At 39.7% G+C, this 25,365-nt stretch overlaps 2 protein-coding genes across 2 annotated transcripts in view; one reads left to right on the forward strand and one right to left on the reverse strand.

The window, feature by feature from the left end:
- LOC145452907 (macrophage mannose receptor 1-like) overlaps window positions 1-5,094 on the forward strand; it is a 448,907-nt gene extending 443,813 nt beyond the window's left edge. The window contains exon 9 of the mRNA XM_080331042.1: window positions 4,570-5,094. Coding sequence (XP_080187168.1) covers window positions 4,570-4,580 — 11 coding nt within the window. The 3' untranslated portion in view covers window positions 4,581-5,094. The remainder of the gene's footprint in view (window positions 1-4,569) is intronic.
- LOC145452896 (uncharacterized) overlaps window positions 1-25,365 on the reverse strand; it is a 172,899-nt gene that overhangs the window by 139,177 nt on the left and 8,357 nt on the right. Inside the window, exons 5-9 of the mRNA XM_080331023.1 lie at window positions 15,413-15,502; window positions 13,952-14,067; window positions 13,598-13,888; window positions 8,285-8,387; window positions 6,592-6,712 (exon numbers count right to left, since the gene is read on the reverse strand). Of these exons, the coding sequence (XP_080187149.1) occupies window positions 6,592-6,712; window positions 8,285-8,387; window positions 13,598-13,888; window positions 13,952-14,067; window positions 15,413-15,502 (721 nt within the window). The remainder of the gene's footprint in view (window positions 1-6,591; window positions 6,713-8,284; window positions 8,388-13,597; window positions 13,889-13,951; window positions 14,068-15,412; window positions 15,503-25,365) is intronic.

A 25,365-nucleotide genomic window follows, 5' to 3' on the forward strand; every position in this document is an offset into this window, starting at 1 on the left:
ACGTATGGCAACGCTATGTGAACCCATGAAAGGTTTAGGTTCGTGTGAACGCGAGCCTTTTTGAAGGTTCTGTGTGAACGCGAACGTGAACGTGACGTCATATTCCTAATTCTAACCCTGCATTTCAGTGAAGTGATATATATTAAAGTACACGATACCTAGCAAAGACTCGGGCTACATGATGCCACAATGCTGAAGTACTTGGGCTAACTGACATTGGTAACTTCGCAAAATGTATCAATTGAAGCAATCAAATGATAAAATGATTCCATAAAATCAATATCTTCCATCGTTTTGCCAACAATTTCGACGAGGACTTGCAAGGGAATATAAGTTTGCGCCCTAATGGTATAGAGCAGAGGTCTCAAACACGCGGCCCACCGGAGCATTTTGTTCGGCCCGCGACGACATTTTAGATTTTTATTAATTTGACAATATATAAGTGTCACATATATCTTTTCAGGATATAAGGTGAAAATTCTCTCTTAAATTGCTCCGAGAGCCTGAAACTATTCACCAAACTTCACTATCACGTCAATTGTAAACGCTACCATGCAGTGGAAGATTCACGATCTCGCCACATTTCCAATTTATGATGACAAAATCTGACCCTTAGACGTTTCGTGACCGAAATTTGTTAGTTGGACTTGGCCGCGACTTTTATTAGAATTAGCCTACTCAGACTCGGGCTAACTCGATGGCAAAATAAAATGAAAATGACTCGAGTGGACTTGGAGTGACTCGGAATGCCGTGAATTTGTTAGAACCATGGAATCAACAAACTATCAGGGATGAGTAATAGATCAGAAAGTCGCAGCTTGGTATTTCGCTAACTAAGCAAGTAGTTATGGCAACCATTTACAACCTGTTAGTTACATCTTTGGTCGCTAAACCATGTTATTAAGGCCACTTAAAGGTACCGAGTACCGTAGTGGTACGCTCCAACGATGTAACGACAATGGGCCGTTCGGCGTTCCGACATTTCAATCACTAGGACACATTCAATAATATATTTATATTATATTTTTTCTGCTCCTATATTTGAAGACATTTGGCCATGAGATTAATAGCCTACTTATCAGAAGTAGGCCTATACCCGAATCCTGGATTGGAATTACAATGCTCAAGTTAGAAATGTTTTGATATCAGATCAGTCTCTATTATCAATCTGTTAAATTCGAAATATTCATAGTAGCTGCAAAATTATAACCCGATAGCTTCTATGATGGCATTATACATTAGTCCGCCCGTATGGTATCTATCTTGATATCAAGTACAACAACAATTCTATTCAAATAGTTATAAATGTGATGATTCTTTTCGTGCCAGGCCTAAACGGAGACAAGAATAAATCACATTTTGACGATGTGTGTTTACTGCCAGTCCGCTGGATCGGCTCACTTTCAATAGGACAATTCCTTCCGGCCAAATAAGGCCTACTTGGAAAGACATAGAATACCCCTATACATGCTGCGGCCCGCGGCGTCGTCAAAACTGGAAAACTGGCCCGCGAGCACATTTGAGTTTGAGACCTCTGGTCTAGAGTGTAGACCAGACCGGACAATGTATTCTGCTTCTAAGTGTTGCCACGTTTTTATTGATCAGGGTGCAAAACGGGTACCGATATTACCCCATTTACAAGTTATACAGCAGTAGCCAACAGCCCAACACCCCAGTCGCACGGATTCAGTTTTTATGATACAATAAACATATGAAATCGAGATGAGCCCTGTACGCTTGCATGATAATTTACATCAGCCAACGATATCAATTTCACTGATTGTTTTGCGATTACGGGTCAAGCTCACAACAGAGAGTCACTAAATATTCACAAACAGGAAGCTGGATATTTCGAGCAAACTTTTGTAATACAACAGGTAAAGTTTATGAGATTGTCAAGTTGCATCCTCGTTCAGTGTATATGTTTTATGCTGCCACCCAGCAAACACAAAACCGTAAAAGGATCATCCGGGATCATCTCGATTAGGTTCTGATTTTCTAAGTGTCGAGGGAATGTCTAAAATACGTAGTAGGATGGTCTTGTGGTTATATTCAATCAGAATAAATTCATACTCGGTGTTGTTCCATCTCATGCATTAGGCTTCGTTATATCCGGTAGTTAACCTAATAATGCAAATTTTCTATCTCTCGAGGGTACGACTAAAATACGTAGAAAGGATGACTTTGTCGGTACATTCAATCGCGATGAATTCTATCCGGTTTTGTTCGATCTCATGCGGTAGCTTCGTTCTATCTATTAGAAAACAATGTTCTCCCTTCGTTTTATTGCGTGAGGATGTCACCGGTGTTGTATATTCGTGTTGTTGCTCTAAGGTCGAATAGTTCTGTTTTCTTCTGATATATATGATCTTCATTATATATATATTCGCTCTTTCGGTAATCTCGCATGTTCAACGAGTATGGCTAATAGTTTTATTCAGAGAATAACTAAATAAGTGATATGTTGTACGTTTAGGAATATGATTATCGATGCGTGACTTCTAGAATATTTCGGCGATTCAAATTTTACGTTATCGCGCCATACAAAGATTTGACGCGCAACAGGTCGCAGCCAGGCATAGTTCGCTCTTTCTGTATGGTAAATGCCGTAGATATATAGGAATTGTGACTGACTGAGGTAGCGGGTTAAAGGTATATATGCAGTAGCATATAGCTTATGGGGTATTTCGAATTGCCTGTAGTATATGACGCCTGGATCTGTTTGACTTTCTGCAAAACAGGTGTAGACAACTATAGAAAAGTTTAAGCTTTTCCAGGTTAGAATTAGAGCTAAACCGTTTTTTCCGAATTAGATTACAATTATATTGCTGGCATTTCGCTCTAATTTAGTGAAATTAGACCACTATAATTCGCTTTAAGCATCTGAATTACCGGTACCTATACCTACGGTATATCATAATATTTATGCTTGAATTTTCTAGGTATATAAGTCATATAGATACATTCCTGTAGAACACTGATTCATGATTTTATAAAAGTTGGTGCAAGAATGGACATTTTCAACTTGATGTTGATTAATGAGCAAAATTTGATATTTGAGTGCAATTATACCTCGAATCCAGTGACAAGATTATTAATCGTTGAAACCAAACGCAGCTTGTTTATGTTGGCCCAGAGAATTTGGCTAGCCAGACCATATTGATGGAATATGGTCACAGTAAGATAATATTTTGAGCTATTTTACATGAACTTTCCAACATTTGATTTGATATGTCCACTAAAACAGTTGTTATTCTGCTTTCGAATAAGACTTAAATTGCTGGTTTCAATGGTAACTGTGTTTGTCAAAGGCTGCAAAGGTAATTTCTTTTCCATGTTAGATGTTTATTTGTTTGTTTGTGGTGTTCATGGTGGTGGTTCGACTACACTGGTCATTTTACACCAGGCCGGTTCTTATAATTATTATTCCGTATCTGCCCGATTACCAGTGAACTCGGCACTTAGTGAATTCGGCCGCACAAACTCGGCACTTGGTGAATTCGGCCGTGGTAGATCTCGTAGCAGTACCGGTCACCATGATTGGTTACTGGAATGTTTGCCGGTGAACTTGGCACTTTGAGTGGTTGTCAATGTTGTACGGTGGTCAGGGCATGCGTAGATCACACAGTCACGGCGTGATTAGATCACAGATTGCGTAATTGCGGGAAATAACGCGACGCTCTTCACTTGGTGAACTCGGCCCTTGGAGGAATTGGCACTAGAACACCTTCGCATTAGAAATGCATTTAATATGAATGAACAGTATCAAAAAGGAAATTTAAACGTGACGTGGCTCGTGGTAGATCTCGTAATCTTGGGATCCTTCAACCGTGTTATCGAGACACCCTAATCCCAGAGTGGAATCGTCTCTCCAAAGGCAAAAAATAATTTATTTTGACGTGATCATGCGAAACATTTGTTGATGAGGAACACTGGCTTGTCGTGATCGATAAACGAAGAAGCGCCGCTTGATGTTCCACAGTTTTGATCTCACATACAACGCCAAGATCCATCTTCTCAAAACTTACACGACACAGGCCCGTGACTCACGCCATCGATTCCAAGCAGACCGCGCGTGGTCGGTATATGAGCGCTGTGTTATTTCCCGTGGCTACGCAATCCGTGATCTAATCACGCCGTGACTGCGCGATCTACGGATGCCCTGACCTCCTTACAAGATTGACGAATCACTTGATAATACTATTATTAGTTTGATAATTCATATTAATAGCTGTAAATACACTTCATTTCAAAATTTCCCGAGGGCCGAATTCACCAAGTGGCGAGTTTGTGCGGCCGAATTCACCAAGTGCCGAGTGCTATGCGAATCAGATGGCGAGGAGGAGCCTAGATAAACGGCCAACACTTCGGTAGGAATTATGGAGTCGACGTGTCACGCTCGAACCCGCAATTCATTGGTGTTAAGCTATAATGGAACGTACCACTACGTTTCATCGCCATACCTTGTAAAATGAGACCGTAGCATTTGGCATTTCGTGTGGCAATTGACTTTTGTGTGGAAAATTGGGTTCGTTTTAGAACTTATCAGAAACTTTTATTCCGCCATAGATTGTATATGATAAAACGATATCGGAATTGATCCTAGAAGAATTCCAAAGCAACTCACCACAAAGGAGGATTTAAAGAGGTTTGATGGCAAATTGAATGAAAGCAAAAGCCTTTGCAAGAGATGTGGTATGTTGAATCTGTTTTGTTATTTTTAAATAGGCCTACTTTGTTGTGCCGATAGCAGACAGTATATATAAACGTAAGATGTGGAAGCTATCAAGGTGTTTTTAGAAATTCAGTCAGTCAAAGTGGACGATCGTATTTCTTGGATTATATTTAGGCTTATTTTAGCATCTTTGAGATGCAACTCTAAACGTGGACGGTCATGAACAGTAGGGCTCTTCAAAAATGACTTTTTTTCTCAAATCGTACTGGCTACTTGATAAAATTGTTAGGTTACCTAATTTAAGCCTACAAACAAAATTTGGTTCAATTCCAGCCAGTATCCGCTTTGCTACAAGAGAAGAAAGTTCCTATTTATTATATAAAAATGAATAATAAAAAATGTGAAGATTTTCTGTTAACCCCATGAAAGTGTTAGGCTGTCTATAGAAACGATGCTCACCAAATTTGGTTCAATTCCAACCAGTGAAAGCGGAGTTATTGCTGTCGAAAAATTTGGATTTGAATAAAATAGTACTTACGGTGAGCACAACTTTAATAAGTAAACAAAGAATCGGTCACCGTAAATACTATTTTATAGTATCATTTGTCGGAGGTTTCGCTCGCTTTATTTACAATGTTTTGCTCTCTGCTAGGTCAATTACTGGCTGAGTATCACTACAGCCTAAGAAACTGCACTAATTCTCATTTTAATGTCTTGCTGGTTATCTTGCTGTCAATTCTAATAATTTATTAATGTCTATACCAGTGCCGCCACTCAAATGTTTTGTTCTCTGTACACAATATTGTTAGGTCTTCAGCTTTCCAGGCAGAGTATCATTCCACTTTCTAGACTTGAGTATATATCTCTCCAACTAGCTGCCAAATAACTGATTCATTTGGATTGTTGAATTGATCATTTTGGACAGAATGTGAAGAAATTTTAGTCAAGAATTCTTTTTGTGTTAGTGGCTGTTTTCAAAGAGTGCTGAAGTAGTCATCGTTGATCTTGATAATCAAGTAGAAGTGACGATTGAAGTCAGTTCTCTAGTCATATAATATTAAAAAATATAATAATAAAACTTGAAAACTTGAGTGGAAATAGTTCAGAATCGAATCCATTTTAGTAAGTATGGGCGAAAAAAATGTAGGAGTCATTCGTTAGTCGCTACCTCTGCCATTTTCGCAGTACGAATGTCTTAGCTATTAATCATCATTTTCATTTTATTTCTGCAGGGTGTTGAAAAAAAAAGGCCGCATGCTGGTTATTTAACTGGCTCATCAGAAGATGAAACCTGATGATAAGGACTGTTTTCACTTTCTTTCTAAAGACATTCGTTCGTTTGTTCGTTTTATTTTTTACAACGGCATTATTGCCAATTCGTTTGAAATTAAATTATCACAAATGTGATTAATATGTAGTAAATAATGTGGTGTGTGTACGCAGCCGTGATCAGGTTAAGCCCATAGTGGTGGAAAACAGGTTATTATATCAGGATCTTCTTCTTCTAACGTAGGATCTACATTCTACTCACCATGTTTAAAGGCTGTAGCATCTGCATAATATTTACATTATTGAAGGACATGGAAAAGACGTTGAATTGAGTCGACACAAAATCCCCCTTTCTACGACCTGCCGAGATCTAATATCTACTATATCGGCTCGGCTTTTCTACATCTTTGGTCTGTACTGTGTTTGCTGGGCAGTGCCATGCATAGAGTGGCCCGCAGTTAAAGTGCAATAAATTTGTGTTTAAATGTTATATTGACGTGGAATATTGCAATATAGAAAAAGGGTTCACAGTGCAGAACCTACCCAGGTTCACCTCTAAATTTTGAGGTTCACACACGGAACGCAAACGTGAACCTCACGTTCAGACCATGCCTACTAAATATATCAACAGGATCAAGCATATTTACCATTACTGTGAACATAGACCATGGATGGACAGTCTGTGTATAAACCTGATTGTAGGCAGTTGTTGGAGTTACACGTATCTTGTGAACAACTTCCGTGTCATTAATGTTCCTGATTTCAATCCTGAATAGGTATAATATTAGTTCGTTGATAAATTAAATTTCAAGACGGGAATACGGCATTCGTCGTTTCACCCATCATGCGCTTCTCAACACTGAAAGGTAATTTATCAATGAGAATTATAGTTTCGATACTAATTCCCACTTCGAAGCCTTGAAATCTTGATTGGCGGCATCGTACCATACGAAGCATATGATGAAAAGCTACAAAGGCTACTGGACGTAGCACATTTCCAAAGTCATGATTATCCCACAACATTGTCTCCCAGTGGAATGAAATCGGTATGGTCGAAAAAATATCAAAGTATCTTTTATGAGACGGATAACAGGAATTATATTTATTATGGTGGCATAAACTGTACATATTTGAACTTTGACGTATTACATTCTGTTATGACGTCATAATGAGTGATACTCGATTACTCGACTCGACTCGAAGGATATTACGTGATTCAGAATCGAATCACTCAGGTACTCGATTTTGCCCAGCCCTAAGGTAACCCTAGGTTTATACAGCGTAGCATTCTGTGCGTGTTACCGTTGTATGTCCGCGTTCTTTTTTAATTTTTCCCTATGCAATCCAACATTCCAGATTTGTTCTTTTTTCTACTTTTTTCAAGTCTCAAGCACACATACTTCTTGTTTTAAAGAGCTTCTTGGATGTACAAAACTTCAATATACAACTGAATAATATATTCATATTAAAATGAACCCGAACATTTTCGGCTGATACTCGTCAGGGGTAATCGTCAGCAACTAGTAGAGAATTGGGAAAAACATTGTGAATCAACAATCGTATCACACTTCTTGTTTTACTTTGTCTGAATTTGTAATCTGCATCGTCGCTGAGCAGATGTTTTCACTGATGTTTTCTATGTATTACATATTAACCTGTCATGATACGCCGTTTGGTTTTGAATTTGACTCTGTTTCATGTCCTTTATCAAGCCGGTAACTCTTGATAAGAGGCACGAGAGGTATTTCGAGTAAATAAACGTTATTATGATTGTACTTTTTTCAGCTGTATTCAAATTTTTTATCTTCAATTAGATTTTCTGTGGCCTTTTCCTGAAATTTTTCCTGAAATTCGCGTGCACTTTATTGCTTTGTCGGTGTCGAAGACACTAACTTGCTACCAATGGTGACCATAGTGAAAACAAAACGATGCCGTCTGACAGTTGTGATGTGGCATATAAACATTTTAAAACAATTTGCCATATTTATGCAGTGTTACCGTGAAGTAGGTTTTATTATCAATACCAGCTTATGATAGTAATGGGCCAGTTATGGGCCATCTTTTACATCCGTAATGCAATTTATTGGATTGATCAAAAATTTTACCCTCCTGTAGCATACTCACTGCAGGCTGACGATAAGGCCTGAAGAGAGTCATCCGAATATATTTGGGTTCAATTCAATATTAAGGTACTATTCAACTCATCTATCAGTAAATTATGCAAGAATAATAACGTCCTTATCTACATAAAACGGATCGCGATACAGCACAAATCATATATGCTTCAGCGAGCTAACTTCATAAGACTTCTTATCGTGTATATAACATTTAGATGCTTACCGGTGAGCCATCTTTTGCGCTTTGGGATTTGGTCTCCAGACTACTGTGAGATTCGACGAACAATTTTGCACATAGACCTCCAAGTATTCCGGCGAACTGGGAACTGAATATAACGGTGCAAAATTCTAGAAGCAATGTTCTTATATATTTGCTGTTATACCTATGCCAAACGGTTCCTATGTTTTTTTGCAACATTTCTCTATTTTTCATGCCAATTTATATTGGAACTGTTATCTAGTGTTTCATAAAAATATAACGAGTGATTTTAAAAAAATGCTATAAACTATTTCTAGTATGGCTCTAGTCCCTTTGACTTGTATAGCAAGGGGCTATATGATGGGTTGGCTGCATCCCACTGCTGTTATCTGTGACACAATGGCTTCCAAGCAATAAGTTTAGCTACCCCTGCCATATACCCCTATATATCCCTGGCCCATACAATATGTAAATAGATCGCTTTATTAATTCTCTCGTTTAAATTTCAGATAGTTCCCCATCCCACAAACACCCAGCCCAGACCGCCGAAAACTACATTTTCAATGGGCTACTGATATTGGCAAAATCGCCAAGAGTTATTTTTATGCAATGCCTTGGGTCAAGTTTTCTGACCTAGGAGGTTTGGGGGGATGGTATTTCACGGAATATAGGGGAAAGGGTGTTATCGCTATGCTGTTTGGATTTTGGGGGGGCAATTATTCCCGCACCGCATTGTTTTCTTGCTGTGTACTGCAAAAAAAATATTTTTAGCGGTCTCGCCCGACCGTCCGTGAATCGGCAAATTAACGAACTTGACAGCTCTGCAGGAGCTAGGTTATTCAACTGAACCTTTAGTACTCAACCGGGGGTGGGGGGCACGCCCTCGTTGGGGGCGTGAAAGCATCTGACGGGGCGCGTTTTCGCGTTTTCCGCGATTTACCGCCAATTCCCGCGTGTTTATCTATGTATAGACCAGATTTCATATTTTGAATTCTCTCATTACCAGTCATAACCTTACATGCCATCAAACAATCTGTTGTGGTTGCTAGCATCCCAGTTAGATTTTGTGATATGATGATAAGGGGGAGGGGGCGCGAAATTTTTCACTATCATAAAGAGGAGCGTGTCTGAAAAGGTTTAGAGCAGAGGTCTCAAACACGCGGCCCGCCAGAACATTTTGTGCGGCTTGCGGCGACATTTTAGATTTTTTATTAATTTGACGATTTATAAGAGTCACGTATATCTTTTCAGGTTATAAAGGGAAAATTCCCTCTTAAATTGCTCCGAAAGCCTTAAACTATCCATCAAACTTCACTATCACATCAGTTGCAAACGCCACTATGCAGTGGAAGATTCACTATGTCCCAACATTTCCAATTCATGACGACAAAACCTGACCCTTAGACGATTCGTGACTGAAATTTGTGAGTTGGACTTGGACGCGACCTTTCTTAGAATAACTCAGACTCGGGCTAACTCGATGGCAAAATGGAAATTACTCGAGTGGACTTAGAGCAGAGGTCTCAAACACGCGGCCCGCCAGAACATTTTGTGCGGCCCGCGGCGACATTTTAGATTTTTTATTAATTTGACGATTTATAAGAGTCACGTATATCTTTTCAGGTTATAAAGTGAAAATTCCCTCTTAAATTGCTCCGAAAGCCTTAAACTATTCATCAAACTTCACTATCACATCAGTTGCAAACGCCACTATGCATTGGAAGATTCACTATGTCCCAACATTTCCAATTCATGACGACAAAACCTGACCCTTAGACGATTCGTGACTGAAATTTGTGAGTTGGACTTGGACGCGACCTTTCTTAGAATAACTCAGACTCGGGCTAACTCGATGGCAAAATGGAAATTACTCGAGTGGACTTAGAGTGACTCGGAATGCCGTGAATTTGTTAGAAACATGGACGCTAAAACTAATCGCGTGTCAGGGTAATAGTAATAGATCAGAAGGTCGCAGCTTGGTATTTCGCTAACTGAGCAAGTAGTTATGGCAACCATCGGCAATCTGTTAGTTAGATCTTCGGTCGCTAAACCATGTTGTTAAGGTCACTTAAAGGTACCGAGTACCGTAGTGCTTCACTCCGGCGATGTAACAGCAATGGGTCGTTTGGCGTTCCGACATTTCAATCACTAGGACACATCCATTAATGTATTTCTTTTATATTGAAATAAAAAATTCTGATCCTATATTTGAAGATATTTAGCCATGAGATTATTATCCTACTTATCAGAAGTGTACTCGAATCCTGGATTGGAATTGCAATGCTCAACTTGAAAATGTTTTGATACCAGATCAGTCTCTATTATCAATCTGTTAAATTCAAAATATGCATAGTAGCTGAAAAATTATAACTCGATAGCTTTTATGATGGCATCATACATTTGTCCGCCCATATGGTATTGAAATGGTTATAAATGTGATGATTCTTTTCGTGCCAGTCCTAAATTGATACAAGAGTAAATCACATTTTGATGATGTTTGTTTATTGTCAGTCCGCTGGATCGGCTTACTTTCAATAGAACAATTCATTCCCGCCAAATAAGGCATACTTGAAAAGATATAGAATATCCCTATAAAGGCTGCGGGCCCGTGGCGTCGTCAAAACTGGAAAACTGGCCCGCGAGCTCATTTGAGTTTGAGACCTCTGGTTTAGAGTATCCCACACCCTTATTTAAACAAGAATTATGAATGCAACATTTTACTGCTCCTTTTATTAAAATTAAGTACAACATAAACGATTGACCTATATTAATTTACCATCGGCACAAAATTATTACAGTGGGATAAGATTCGTTGCCTTTGTTTGCGTTGAGGATAAACAACGGAGAGTCTTTTCCTTTAGTCGAAGTTGCAGTTTCTTTCCCAGCAAGATCATCAGTGAAAACGGGTGGTATTTCACTTCTTTTAGTTTTATCATTTACAATTGCCATAAGACAGTTATATTAGTCTTTTTGAAAGACATATCATGTCCAATATTGTACAGAAAAAATTGTATAGGCCAAAATCTGTTTTGCAAGTTTGCAGATTTTAACGACAACAGCGGAAAAACTTTATGGCTGACAAATGTCGCCGCATATTTGCCCAACGAAGCTTTTTGCATTACACTTGGAATCGGAGAAAAATGGCGAGCGTCAATCAATCAATCGTTGAGTTATATTTTTCATTTGAACAATTCACACACAATGTACAATGTGATAAGACACAATGCGATGTCATGAACAGATAGGAGGATGTCGAACGACACGCATTCGCGATCCTTTACTGTAGCATCCACCTTGGCCTAGAATGCCTGATGTCACAGTTCTTTTTGATGTTGGTCTTGTTGAAGCCGCGGCCCTTTCTACTAGTTTTTTCCATTCCTTGTGATTGCTTTCTTTCGCCGGGTCTTTTTCTGACCTTTTTTGTCGCCGTAAGAAAGGCGACGGTGGGGGAGGAGGAGCCCAGATAAGCCTCCGACGGGAATCGAACCAGAACCGTCAGATTGGTAGGCGCTTATCGTCACCACTAGGCTATGTCTCCCGTCAAAACAACGAGATGCTCAAAATAGCGAATACCATAATAGGCAGGTATTCTAAATGCACCTTTATTCAAAATAGCGAATTATTGGAAGGGCTTGATTCGGTTTGCTTCATGGGAAGCTAAGTTGAAGTGATGTCCGGTTATTTTAATTGTATCGCTGTTATGAAACTCGCTAATGTTGCACTAGTTGTATTGACAAATCCTATTTTCAACACGAGCCATGAAAATACCATGCTTGATCATATTTACACGCGTCCAAAAACCCGTGAGAATAATCATCGATCAGTAACAATAAGCAGTCTTTGCACTAGGCCTATAATATTTATGGAGAGGTCGAATCCAAACAGGGTTGTAACCAAGTCACAAAGCACCGAGTCACAAGTCAATCTCAGTTTTATAGTTTTGACTCGAGTCAAGTCGAGTCATTTTCGATTCACCACCGAGTCAAGTCCGAGTCCAAGTCAGCGAGAAGAGAGTCGAGTCCGAGTCACGGTATTATGACTCGAGTCGAGTACAAGTCATTGTGTTGACTGATCAGTTTCCTGTTAATGTATTGGTAAACCCACCTTTTATAACTCTGTTTGGTGATATCGAATGGTTCGCATTTATAATATACTAATTTTCATCACTTTTAGCAGTTTCTAGTCGCATTTTCAAGTACCAGTACCAATAAACGAGATCCCCATATTGTGTTTACTTGACTATTGTTCGAAATTACAATGAAATGTTGGTCTTGGCCGTCTGCGTCTCGAGTCATATGACTTGGCTCGAGTCATGCGCAATGACTCGAGTCCATTGACTCGAGTCGAGTCGAGTCATTTCCGTATTTTGAGAAAATGACTCGAGTCAAGTCGAGTCATCGGAAAATCGTGACTCGAGTCGGACTCGAGTCGAGTCATGACTCCAGTCATTACAACCCTGAATCCAAACGCCGAAAACCTCTGCAGGTCGAGAAACTAGACGTAAATAAATGGAAGTTTGGATCAAAAATACTGTTGCTTGGATAAATAGCTACGTGATCCGATATAGTCTTCACAAAGTCAAAAAAATCGGATTGGAACAGCAATAAAGACTTTGAAATCGATCTCAATAGTTTTCATGCAATAGTGAGTAGTCCACGCAGTGAATATGTTGAATTCAAAATTACTCACGCGTGGAAAACGGATAACTAACCAGAACTTTAGTACTACTATAGAATATAAACATGGAACGGCAACGACCGATTGTGCAGCTTCCTTCCGCTTCGCTGAGGCTGGATTGGAGAATTGTTTTGCGTAAGCGACTGTAGGATTTCTGGCAATCCAAAAGTTATCTTTCCAGAGCGCAGAATTTACTGAATCTGGTCTTGATCGCACCGATGTCGCACCGATTCCGAAAATATAAATAAAAATATTATCGGGCACTGATCCACCTAGAATCCGCCTCCACGTCTGAAATATCGGCATTGTTCGAACAATCGGAGAATCGCAACGGCTCATTGTTATGGCCAATGTGTCGCGGTTATCCGATTGTTCTGAAAAATGCACATTTCAGATGTTGAGGGTGATTTTTCGTCAAAGACTGAAGCGTGCCCATATTTTTATTCATATTTTTGGAATCAGTGCGACAATAGCTTTTGATCAAGACCATATTCAGTAATTTCTGCGCTCTGGAAGATAACTTTTGGATTGCCAGAAATCCTACAGTCGCTTACGCAACTCAATTCTCCACTCCAGCCTCAGCGAAGCGGAATGAAGCTGCAAAATCGGTCGTTGCCGTTCCATGTTTACATTCTTAGTACTACTGTTGACGACTCATACCTGTTAAATTGAAACTTCGCTCTAGCCTCGTTCTGTTCCTTCCGGCGGCGTTGATGGCGATGCATGTGTACGTTTTTTCATCGTCAAATAAGGAATTGAGAAGGTGTAGAATTGAAAATCCCGAATTGATTGTTTGATACACACTAGCAATTTGTTGTGTTACATTAGCTGAAGAATCAGTCCAGTACACATCCGGATGTGGTATTCCGTTTCCAGAGCAATTGATTTCAGAAACTGCTCCTGACTCTGCCGTTTTTAGATTCGGATCCAGAGTCACTTTGCTCATATGAACTTAAAATCAGTTTTGAATTCAATTGAAGTATTAGGTAATAAATATTAAACAATTTGGTTCACCTTTTTCGCAAATATATGGCCTGCGATCTGATTTCGTAATTGTACTTTTCCAACCGGAAATCGTAGCGGTAATGTATTTATTTCCCTTTCTGGTTAATTTCGGGAATCCATTTGCCCTACGTATGAACAATGCACATGTTGTTAGCTGATTTCATATTAGAAACTATCACACAATGCAAATTTTCGCGGTACCGAGAGTGCAGTGCTTACGAAAGTGCGAAAATAATACAAAAATAGCAGTAGAATTCCTACAGAAAGTTAAACTTTGAGTACTGAATATGTGGGTCATATTGCCTCCACGTTAAACGTAAAGTCATTTTTGTATATAAAGTCGAATCCACTCAAAATCGGACATCGGATAACCCGGACAATTCGTTGAAAATGCATGGGAACGTACCAAAAGTAAGTTACACGTAAAAAATATCCCGTTCTTCGCTTAAACCGGACACAGGTTCGCAATTCCCATCGTTAGATGATGACAGATGAAAAACAGTGCATCGTTCGTGCAAATCAGCGGTTCCTAACCTTTTTGGAAATGAGCCCATCTTGGCGATGGTAGAAAAATTGCGCCCCCTGACTACCCCTGCACTTATAGTCTTGTCAAATAAAGCACATAAATTACTGCAGAGGTGGGCAGCCTTTTTGCAAATCTTACTTATTTACCTATATAACTTTAAGTAGAAAAAAAATTGAACAGGACATCAATTTATTTCAAGTTATAGGTTACACTGAGGCTAATCCCAATGCTGGTAGTGACTACAGAGAACACGGCATCGTTCTGTACTGTCATGCTAAATTTGATCAGTTTTGGAATTAAATTAGATTGTGTTGATTTAGGGTAGCCTAATGGAGGTCGAAACCGGGCAACCTATATTGCATCTAATTCTGTCTTCAGCAGTGCAGTTCGCCAGCTATTAACAACAGCTATACCCAGTGTAGAGAGCTTTAGGCTATACTGCCAAAGCTATGAATGAAGTAATGAGTGACTTAAACGTGGTAATTGCTCTAAATATTCAACAAATATCACAAACTTGCTCAAATGAAGTTGAAATCAGTCTATACTATATTAAGCGACTGCTGGAGTTTGAATTCGGCGAGCTTTCTTGAATAAGAAATCAGTTTCAACTTCAACAATCGTCTCCTCAGAATGGTTGTATAACACATGTTTAGTCAGAATTCGAAGATACTTTGTCAATTTCACGCGCCCCCTGAGAGCGTGTTGCGCTCCCCATTCGGGTAGCGCTCCCAGGTTGGGAACCACTAGTTCAAATACAATATGTTTTAATGTGGTGAAACTATGACTATCCATCAAGTAAATCGACAATTAACTCATATAAGGCCGTGTCAGCCTTACAGTCTATTTAACGTCGGTACAATTGCGTCCGTATTGTAGAACAGAATGGTAGGCCTACATCCCTACATCCCTCTCCCCCTATCCCCCTCCCCCTTATTGCTACTTACCATCCGGCATAAGTAGAATTCGTACCACTTCGCCATGTAACGTGTCCATTGTTGACATTACCTCCGATATAAAATCGAGTCTTTGGGCGCCTTAAACAAGTAATACTAGTTATTGTTGCAGCATATTGCCGACTTTTGATTGTTGGTATGGGTGGGTAGAAATGAAATCGTCAGTGTCTATCATTGATATTCGGCAAATCCAGCGGTTCGTTGGATAGATGTAGAAGAAACAATGATAATACTATCAGACAGAACATACAATATCAGATTTGCGACTCGCTACTCCGTTAGCATCGATTTTTATCTGGCGTAACATATTTTGGAATTTTGTTCATGACGGTTTACAAAAACTATAATGTCCTTACAATATAACAAGCAACAGAAGATATGAGTGGATTATTTGATACCATAATGGTAGAGCGGTGGTTTCTAACCAAGGCTCAGTTCAGTTTATTGTTACAATATCATCATTTCAAAACACCACAAGACTGCGATACATTGAAAAGATAGAAAAGTGGAGTAGTCTTTGAGAACAGACACCAACCTGGGCCTAGGCGATGTAAAGAGGAGACATGCACACTCCGACTAATTATCGAGACGACAGATTTCGCGTCGTTGGGAGGAGTCGTTCACACTTCCACTTGTGTGCCTTGGAGTCGACTTTTATCAAAATAAACCAACCAAAACTCTGTCAACAGAAAAAGTTTGTGTACCACCTAAAGATAGTATATTGAACGCTCTATAATTCGAGATTTCATGCCGGTGACGTCATATTTTGTGATAGGATTGTTGATATACAATGCTCCTCCCGATTCTCTACTAGTTGCCGACTATTACCCCTGACGAGTGTCAGCCGAAAATACTCGGGTTCATTTCAATATGAATACACTATTCAACTGAAGGAAAAGTAAAAGCAGTTAACCCTTTTAATGGAGGGTCAGATTTTGCAAAACTGACCATCACTTTTCAAATTCATACCGTGATCTCACAAAGACCTTAATCTGAGCTGTTCCAGTTCAAAAGTGACCGGAGTATAGCCGTCTACCGTTTCCACCCTCGATCGATACCCCATGCCATGTCTAGGGTTCTTTATACGACTAAATATAACAAACTTTTTCTCTGAAAAATCTCTTTCTCTCTCTCATTTCTCCCCGACAGACCCCCAGGATAGCGTCAGAGAGTCAGAAATGATGCCTCAGTGCGTAGCCACCGTTGCCTGGTTTCAAACAAGCCGTCAACCATGACCGTAAACCGCGCGGCTCGCCAGATATCGAAAAATCAATATTACATGAAAAATTTACATATGGGCGTGGTCAGTGAGTGGTCATAATGGTCAAGTTCAAGATCAATACCGAATCGGACCCGTACCACCCAGTTAATGGCATGAAACAACGTGGTATACTTTCTCTTGTCATATCCCACTATTTGCAGGCATAGTAAACCAGCTTATGACTCATTTTCCGTCTTGAACTTGGCTATGTTCTTGCGAATCACCGAAGCGTGACCACAATTACCAAACCCACTCAGAAAACGCCCCAGAACAAGGTTTGATGTCCCAAACGGTGATACATCACACAGGATACCGTAGAAGTCGACTTCCTATGTTCTGGCAGAATTTCCGACTATATTTCACACTCGGAAAATATCTGGAAATTTTAGGCATGGGTATAAATCAGAAGATAGCAGGCTTTCCATAGAAACCAAAAGCAGTCCGCTACGACATATATCTCTGGAGACATTGAGGGATGAACTTGAATTTGGGTCACCAGTGACCCCCCATTAAAAGGGGTAATATAAAAGGACAAGCGACAAAATGAAGTGACATATGTGATGGCTGGCGAAATCGATATATCAATCCGTGGTCCGATAAAATAGAGTACTGACAAGTTTTCATTCAGAAGAAATTCCTTGTATTTCCACTTGAATGAAGACATGCTCGTCGACTGCTGGATAGCCGGCGAGATAGTGTTCCGTACATTAAGTCCGGCATATTTGATAGAGCGATGATCTTTCGCGTCGATCACATTATACTTGGACGACGAGTACGCGCGTGTGTTGTGCTTATGCACTTTTTATACAGAGTTGAAGAAGTCATTGGAATTTTCGCGGCAGCGACCACAGTGGAATTTATACATACACTTGGCAATTTCTAGTTACCGTACATCTTTTATGCCCAAGACTTCGAATTTTTGACCGGTGATTTGATGGACGCACAACATGGCCCCATTGGTTCCCTAGCTATCCCGCATGGGACCTATTATCGAAGTTTTCGAAGCGGCTTGAGTGCGCTAACACAGGCAGATCCCAATCCGATGACACCATATTGTGTTGTACCCCTGGCAGTCAGTGTTGGGATGACTCGAGTCATGACTTGACTCGAGTCAGACTCGAGTCACCTTTTTCGTATGACTTGACTTGACTCGAGTCACTTTGCTAAAATGACTTGACTTGATTTGACTCGACGTATCAAAAATGTGGATTGACTCGTGACTCGGAGCAAAATTCACGAGTCAATTTCAAGTCATCAACTTATCCGTGTCGATAAAAATCATTGTATCTTCCATACGGTCGGATTGCTCGCGATACGCTCGTGTAACCCGTAAGAGCGACTAATTCAATGATCGGGCGTTTCACTGTGCCTCCACTGTTCTTTCACAAACAAATTGACCGCAAACTAAGTCATCGAAGCTTATAGCGTACGATGTCTAAACTAGTACAGTAAAGTAATTTAATAGAAAAATGAATATATCTGTTTTCTGTTTTTACCTTAACCAAACCTCATGTTTTATTGAAATTGAATTCGAATATAGTTATTTTTAAATGGTTAATGTATTGCATCTTATCAATTTGTTTCTCTATTCTCTATTTTTGCTGTAAACTATAAACTGAGGCTATGCAATTACTTACGTAGCTTAACAGTTTTACGTATATGTTAGCGATACAGCGCTTTCTTGCGCGTATATTTAACTCTATATTCGTTCATCGGCTCGAAATCAATGACCTGGCCATTGACTTTGTATATCAGAAACCTATCAAAATGCAATCACGTATTCAAGCCTCATGCTTTCAAAAGGCAACTTGACTTGAATTGTGACTTAACTCGTGACTTGACTTGACTTGACTCGAGTCACCTCGAAAAATCGAGTGACTTGACTTGACTCGAGTCACCTTCTAAAATTGATTGACTCGACTTGACTCGAGTCAAAATGTGCATTGACTCGAAATGACTCGTGACTCGAAGGAGTGACTTGATCCCAACATTGCTGGCATTTACGAAAGATTTAGAGGATAGATTTCAGGGATGGAGTGGACCTATGAAAGGTTCAGGTTCGTGCCAACGGGAGCCTTTTTAAAAGGTTCTATGTGAACGCGAACGTGAACCTAATGACGTCACGTGGCGTCATATTGCTAATTCACTACATTTCAGGGAAGTGATAGCTTGTATTAATGGCCACATAGTGCCACAATGCTGAAATACATATTGACGTTTCAAACGTTGCCAAATGTATCAACTGGGGCAATCAAATGATATCATACAACGACATCAATTCCATTGATTGATTGAATAAGCATCATTCGCTGACTACGTACATGCAGCGTATTTCGATATTGATGTTGTGTGATTGGGGGGCAAACACACAGCAGAGAGTTACTAAATATTCACAAACGGAAAGCTGGATATTTCGAGGAAACGTTTGTAACGAAGCAAGCAAAATCTTTGAGATTGGCAGGTGCATGCTCGGTTGGTGTTGATTTTGTTATGCTCGCAGCGCCTTGTATAGGGTGGTGTGAAGTTGAAATGCAACGAATTTAAACTAAAGACAAAATGACGTGAAAATGGTAATCTATGACAAAGGTTCACACTGCAGATATATGCATTATCAGCAACCAGAGGAATGAAAACTGTTTATTGACAGCTCAAATCGAAAACTAAAGTGCGCGTTGCTTCACAATAGCAAATAGATATGACTCAATTCTAGGACATTTGATACGTATCTACATAGGACATTCTGTGGCATTTGAGTAGTATTAAACATATGGCATGCATTGTAAAAACTGAACTACTACTGCATACTACTGTATACCAGTGTTGGGATGACTCGAGTCGGACTCGAGTCACCTTTTTCGCATGACTTGACTTGACTCGAGTCACTTTGCTAAAATGACTTGACTTGACTTGACTCGGCGTATCAGAAATGGGGATTGACTCGTGACTCGGACCAAAATTCACGAGGCAATTTCAAGTCATCAAGTAATCGGTGTGGATAAAAATCACTGTATCTTGCATGTATTCGGATTGTTCGCGTAACACTGGTGTAACCCGTGAGAGCGAGTAATCATTCAAATATTGCGCGTTTCACTAAGTCACGATTGTTCTCTCGCAAATAAATTGACCGCAAATGAAGTGATTGAAGCTTACAGCTTACGTTGTCGTAACTTGAGTACTAAATTAATAAAATAGCAAAATGTATATGTCTGTTCTCTGTTCTTACCTTAACCAAACCAAACCTTTTGTCTTCTTGAAATCGAATATCTCAATCATTGGCGCAGGCTCAAATTGTATCATCAATTTGTAAATGGGAATGTGTTGCATCTTATAATTATGTTTGTCTATTCTCTATTTTGGCTGGTAACTATAAACTGGGGCTATGCAAATACGTAGTTTAACAGTTCTACGTATATGTGAGCGATACAGCGTCTTCTGTATTCGTTCATCGGTTCGGAAGTAATGACCACTCAATCTGTATTTCAGACATCTAGCAAATTGAAATGACGTAATAATACATGCATCATACTTCGAAAAGGCAGCTTGAATTGAAATGTGACTTGACTCGTGACTTGACTTGACTTGACTCGACTTGACTCGAGTCACCTCCAAAAATCGAGTGACTTGACTTGAATCGTGTCACCTTTGAAAATCGATTGACTTGACTTGACTCGAGTCAAAATGTGCAATGACTTGAAATGACTCGTGACTCGAAGGTAGTGACTTGATCCCAACACTGCTGTATACTATAGGCTACTGTAACGATCATTACTGGAGATAATGTGTATAGCCATGAAATCCATGAACTTATACTGTTGGGACGATGTTATGTGGTTATTCCTACTTTAAATACCCTACTTTCTTCGGTATAACAATTTTTCTTCAATTTTCGAATATAAATTAAAAATTTTAATTGGATCTGCTGAGTTTTATACTTGTTGGAATTGAACCGAATTTGGTGTGCGGCGTTTTTTAGGGTAACCAGACAATTTAATCGGTGAATGGCTGGAATTCGGGAAAAAGGTTATTTTTGAGCATTGATAAATTCATTGTGATGTTTTTGAATGATGTCGAGGCTTCGTGTTTATGTTTGGCATGCTTGAACGCCTGGGCAGTTCTGTTATTATTAACCAGGGCAGTGCTTTTCAACCTTTTTGAGCTTCATTCGCACTTTTTTTTTTTTTGAAAAATAATTTCATTCGCTCCAGTCAGCCGAAATTTACTACACGAAAAGAAAATGAAGAAACTTATCACTTTTGTATTCGAAGAGCTTCTTCGAGGTACAGAGCTTCATTATTTTGCATTCAGCGTATCGTATTATTGAATAATCAAGCACTAAAATCACTGCAATAGAAAAATTTCAGATATCACACTCCCGTTGTTCTCAAGAAGTTCGTTGCATTTTCCGGGGGTATCGTGCAGTGATTTCCTTGGAAGCTTAAAGGGCGAACCCAAGAACAATATTCACTCGCAACAATATCACATTGCCACTAAGTCCGCATGTTACGTCATCGCGATGTGAATGTGTTTGCATTAAGAACGCAAAAAATTCGCGGTACTAAAGTATGCTAGATAGAGTTACCATACGTGCTCCATTTTCGGATTTTTGAAAATGTCCTTCCAGGACGCCTACATGTCCTCCCTTTTAAGATCTTGTCCTCTTTTTTTAGGAATTTTGGTCGAATTTACAGCAAAATTCGACTGAGATGCCGTAGATCAGCACAAAGTGACGCCCCGGGGGGTATTTCGGGAGCTGAGCGAAAATTCACCTTTTTTTAAATTTTGGTCAACCGACTACGGCGGAGTTGTAAAAATTTACCACTTTTTCAGGATTTTCCACCGGTAGTCTGTGTTTGAAAATTTTGAAATAGTGTCCTCCTTTCCCAATTCCAAAATATGGTAACCATAATGTTAGACGATTAAATGGCACGGTGGGCGTTAAAATCGGGAATGCATTGCTCTACAAGCCCACACAATCCGAGTAATTGATGACTGTTTTTTATGGACAAGCTTAGGCTTCATTCACTTCTTATCTATGCAGTACACAAATCAACATATCATTCAATAACAACGTTCGGTATCCGTGTGTTGTCAAAGCCAACACTTTCATCTTCTTGAATAATTATTACTCACATAAGATTCATGATTAACGCACAGTTATATCGGTCCGGGTAGCCAGCTGCGGGATGGCTCTCAGGTCAATCGTGAAATATTGGAAAACTGATGAAAAATGCCAAGTTATCTTTACTATCCCACATATCCTTATACATCAGTGGTTCTCAACCTTTTTGGACACGCGCCCCCCTTGGAGATGGTCAAAAAAAATAGCGCCCCCCCTGACCCACCTTGCATTTATTGTCATGTCAAAAAGAGCACATCATCTAATACAGAGGTGGGCAACGTTTTTATAATCATGGCCGCATTTCGATTGCTTATGTAGCGTAAGGCCGCATTCCAGGGCATAGCCGCAATGAACGATCTGGACGCAAAATTCCTATGGTAAACTGTCCATTAGGGCTCTTCAAAAATGACTTTTTTCTCAAATCGTACTGGCTACTTGATAAAATTGTTAGGTTACCTAATTTAAGCCTACACACAAAATTTGGTTCAATTCCAGCCAGTAACCGCTTTGCTACAGGAGAAGAAAGTTTCTATTTATTATATAAAAATAAATAATAAAAAATTTGAAAATTTTCTGTTCACCCTATGAAAGTGTTAGGTTGTCTATAGAAACGATGCTCACCAAATTTGGTTCAATTCCAACCAGTGGAAGCGGAGTTATTGCCGTCGAAAAATTTGGATTTGAATAAAATAGTATTTACGGTGACCGATTCTTTGTTTATTTATTATAGTTGTGCTCACCGTAAATACTATTTTATTCAAATCCAAATTTTTCGACAGTAATAACTACGCTTCCACTGGTTGGAATTGAACCAAATTTGGTGAGGATCGTTTCTATAGACAGCCTAACACGTTCATGGGTGGAACAGAAAATTTTTAAATTTTTTATTATTTATTTTATATAATAAATTGAAACTTTCTTCTCCTGTAGCAAAGTGGTTACTGGCTGGAATTGAACCAGATTTTGTGTGTAGGCTTAAATTAGGTAACCTAACAATTTTATCAACTAGCCAGTACGATTTGAGAAAAAAAGTCATTTTTGAAGAGCCCTACTGTCAATATCCATTCCCGGTGAACTCCGGACTATTCTACTTTTCACAATGGCTTATTGTACTCACCGAAATCGCGAGTGGCAATGTTATGAATAGTTGCCGGGAGGTGCATATTGTCGCGCGGAGCGCGAAAATTTTTCATGGCCGCGAACGAATTGTTATTGATTGCCAATTCCCATTCCGGCTCAGATTAAAAACGGCGCTACTGAATTAAAATCGAAAAATGAAGTCTTGTTGAATTGCGCGGAGGGCGATGATAATTTCAAGATTAATTAAAATCTCTCGAAAATGCGGGAGTGAATTTGTAATTGCAATTTGTATGTCTACGGCCGCCAACACATACTAATTGAATTAGGCGTCGACGGCCGCTCAAATTCCCTTCTACGGCCGCAGGCTGCCCACCCCTGATCTAATAGTATAGATAAGGTATATCTTACGCCAATTTTGAATCTGCATTCCAGTTGTTGAGTCTTTTACATGACAAATGTCTCCAAACTTGTTTGAAAATGAAAATAACAAAAAAACACTGAACAAGACATCCGTTGATTAATTTCAAGGTAGGTCACCCTTAGACTAATCCTGGTGCTGGCAGTGAGTACAGAGAGCAAGGCGTCGTTCTGCCCTGCCAGACTAAATTTGATCAGTTTTGGAAATTAATTAAATTGTGTTGATTTATAGCGTAATTGAGGGCGAAACCGGGTAACCTATGTTGCATCTAAGTCTGTCTTAGGCAGTTAGGTTCGCAAGCTACTTACAAGAGCTGCCAAGCGCGACAATCTTTAGGCTACTGTCAAAGCTATGAAGCAATGAATGACTTACACGTGGGAATTGCTCTCTATATCTCCCAAGAATGTCAAAAATTTGCTCAATTCAAGTTCAAATTAGACTATACTCCGTTGAGCGCGGTTGCTAGAGTTTGTATTTTGGAAGCTTTCTTGAATATGGAATAAATTTCATCTTCAATCATCGTCTTCTCATAATGGATGTGAAACACATGTTCAGACACGTACAATTTATACTGACTTTGACAATTTCTCGCGCCCCCCCCCCCCCCTATACTGACTTCGTCAATTTCTCGTACCCCCCCCCCCCTGAGAGCCTCCCACGCCCCCCAAGGGGGCGCGCCCTCCAGGTTGAGAACCCCTGTTATACAAAAAGAGTAATAAAGTTCAACAGTATAATTAGGCTTAAAATGAGGCTGCAGAAGGAATATCGTAAGACAGTGCTTTTCAACCCGTGTGACGGTTCGCACTTGTGCGAATGAAAAAAATTGCAGTGCGAATGACGAAGGTGGTGCGAACGGTGCGAATGAAAATCCCTGATGAGTGCGAATGAAAATCGTGAATAATAATTAATTTTTCTGACCTGGAATAATTCAAATAAACCTTATAGAAAATTCAAGAGCAGTGTAACTTTTGTTGTTGCGACGCAATTGTATAAACTTGTTTAACCTACGACGCACCTATATAGTCGTAGCTCTCACAAGCCGTACTATTTTCGCACTATAATTATTACGTAGCCAAAGCCTGGTTTGTAAGCTGGTGTTGTAGTGGTAGACATATGATATATCAGCCCGTCTGAGCCTGCGACAGGCGTGGGAAAATGACGTTAAATTGACTTTCTGCTTACTTTCGCTAAATAATAATCATATTCCGTAACACCTCTTCGATTAGTTAGAGCCACGAGGATATTAGTAAATACCATAATCACAGACTCCCATTTGCAGGTAACCGCAACGCAAAGTTTACCCCTTCAAGGGTTATTGAAGTATGAACTGCAAAAGGTATAATTTTGGGTCGACACGGAGTCAGAGCTATCTGTTAATATCCCTGTAATATTTGATGCATTTATAGCAGAAATCCTGCGATAGTTTTTACAAATCCAAGGTCACGGTGTTGGGTACTGGAGCGAATAAGCGAGACACGCAGAAAATAAGGCTTTATCATGAGTATGGATGATGAGATTTGCCCGACTGGTTTTTCTGGAAAACATGGTCGAAGGTCGTTCGGATGAACTAGTGTAGGTGTGTGCAACGAGCGAGTTCAGACCTATGAGACTCATTCATTTCGAGGCCAAACCCTTCTGCGTCGGGTCACATGAAGACGGAAAGTTTTGGCCAACATACGGCTGATAAAATGCAGTGTCAAAACATAAGCGTCGACAAAACCTTGACCAACGAATGACCAATACTGGATGGCAAAACCATTCGATATGGATACGCTCCATTGTCGGCACGGAAAAGTCCCGTTCTTGCAATCTGAGTATAGAGTACACAGTAGTGCAACTGCGACACGAAAAGGAAATTAATTCCCCCTGATTTGAAATCACGTGCGTCAGAAATTTTGTAGAGCTGTGTTGGATAAAATTGTGGTGTGCACGTTCGGTATGTCATGCATGTCCGTAAAATCATAGTATACTACTGTAATATTAAAAATGAATTGCTTTTCATGGGTGAGGCTCAGGTTGCGAGATGCTACAAAAACTCAGATTTTGGTGGTAGTCTAAAAAACTGT

This window comes from Botryllus schlosseri, chromosome 12 (assembly GCF_051294905.1).
Source record: "Botryllus schlosseri isolate E-star chromosome 12, Bs_hap1, whole genome shotgun sequence".
Lineage (NCBI taxonomy): Eukaryota > Metazoa > Chordata > Ascidiacea > Stolidobranchia > Styelidae > Botryllus > Botryllus schlosseri.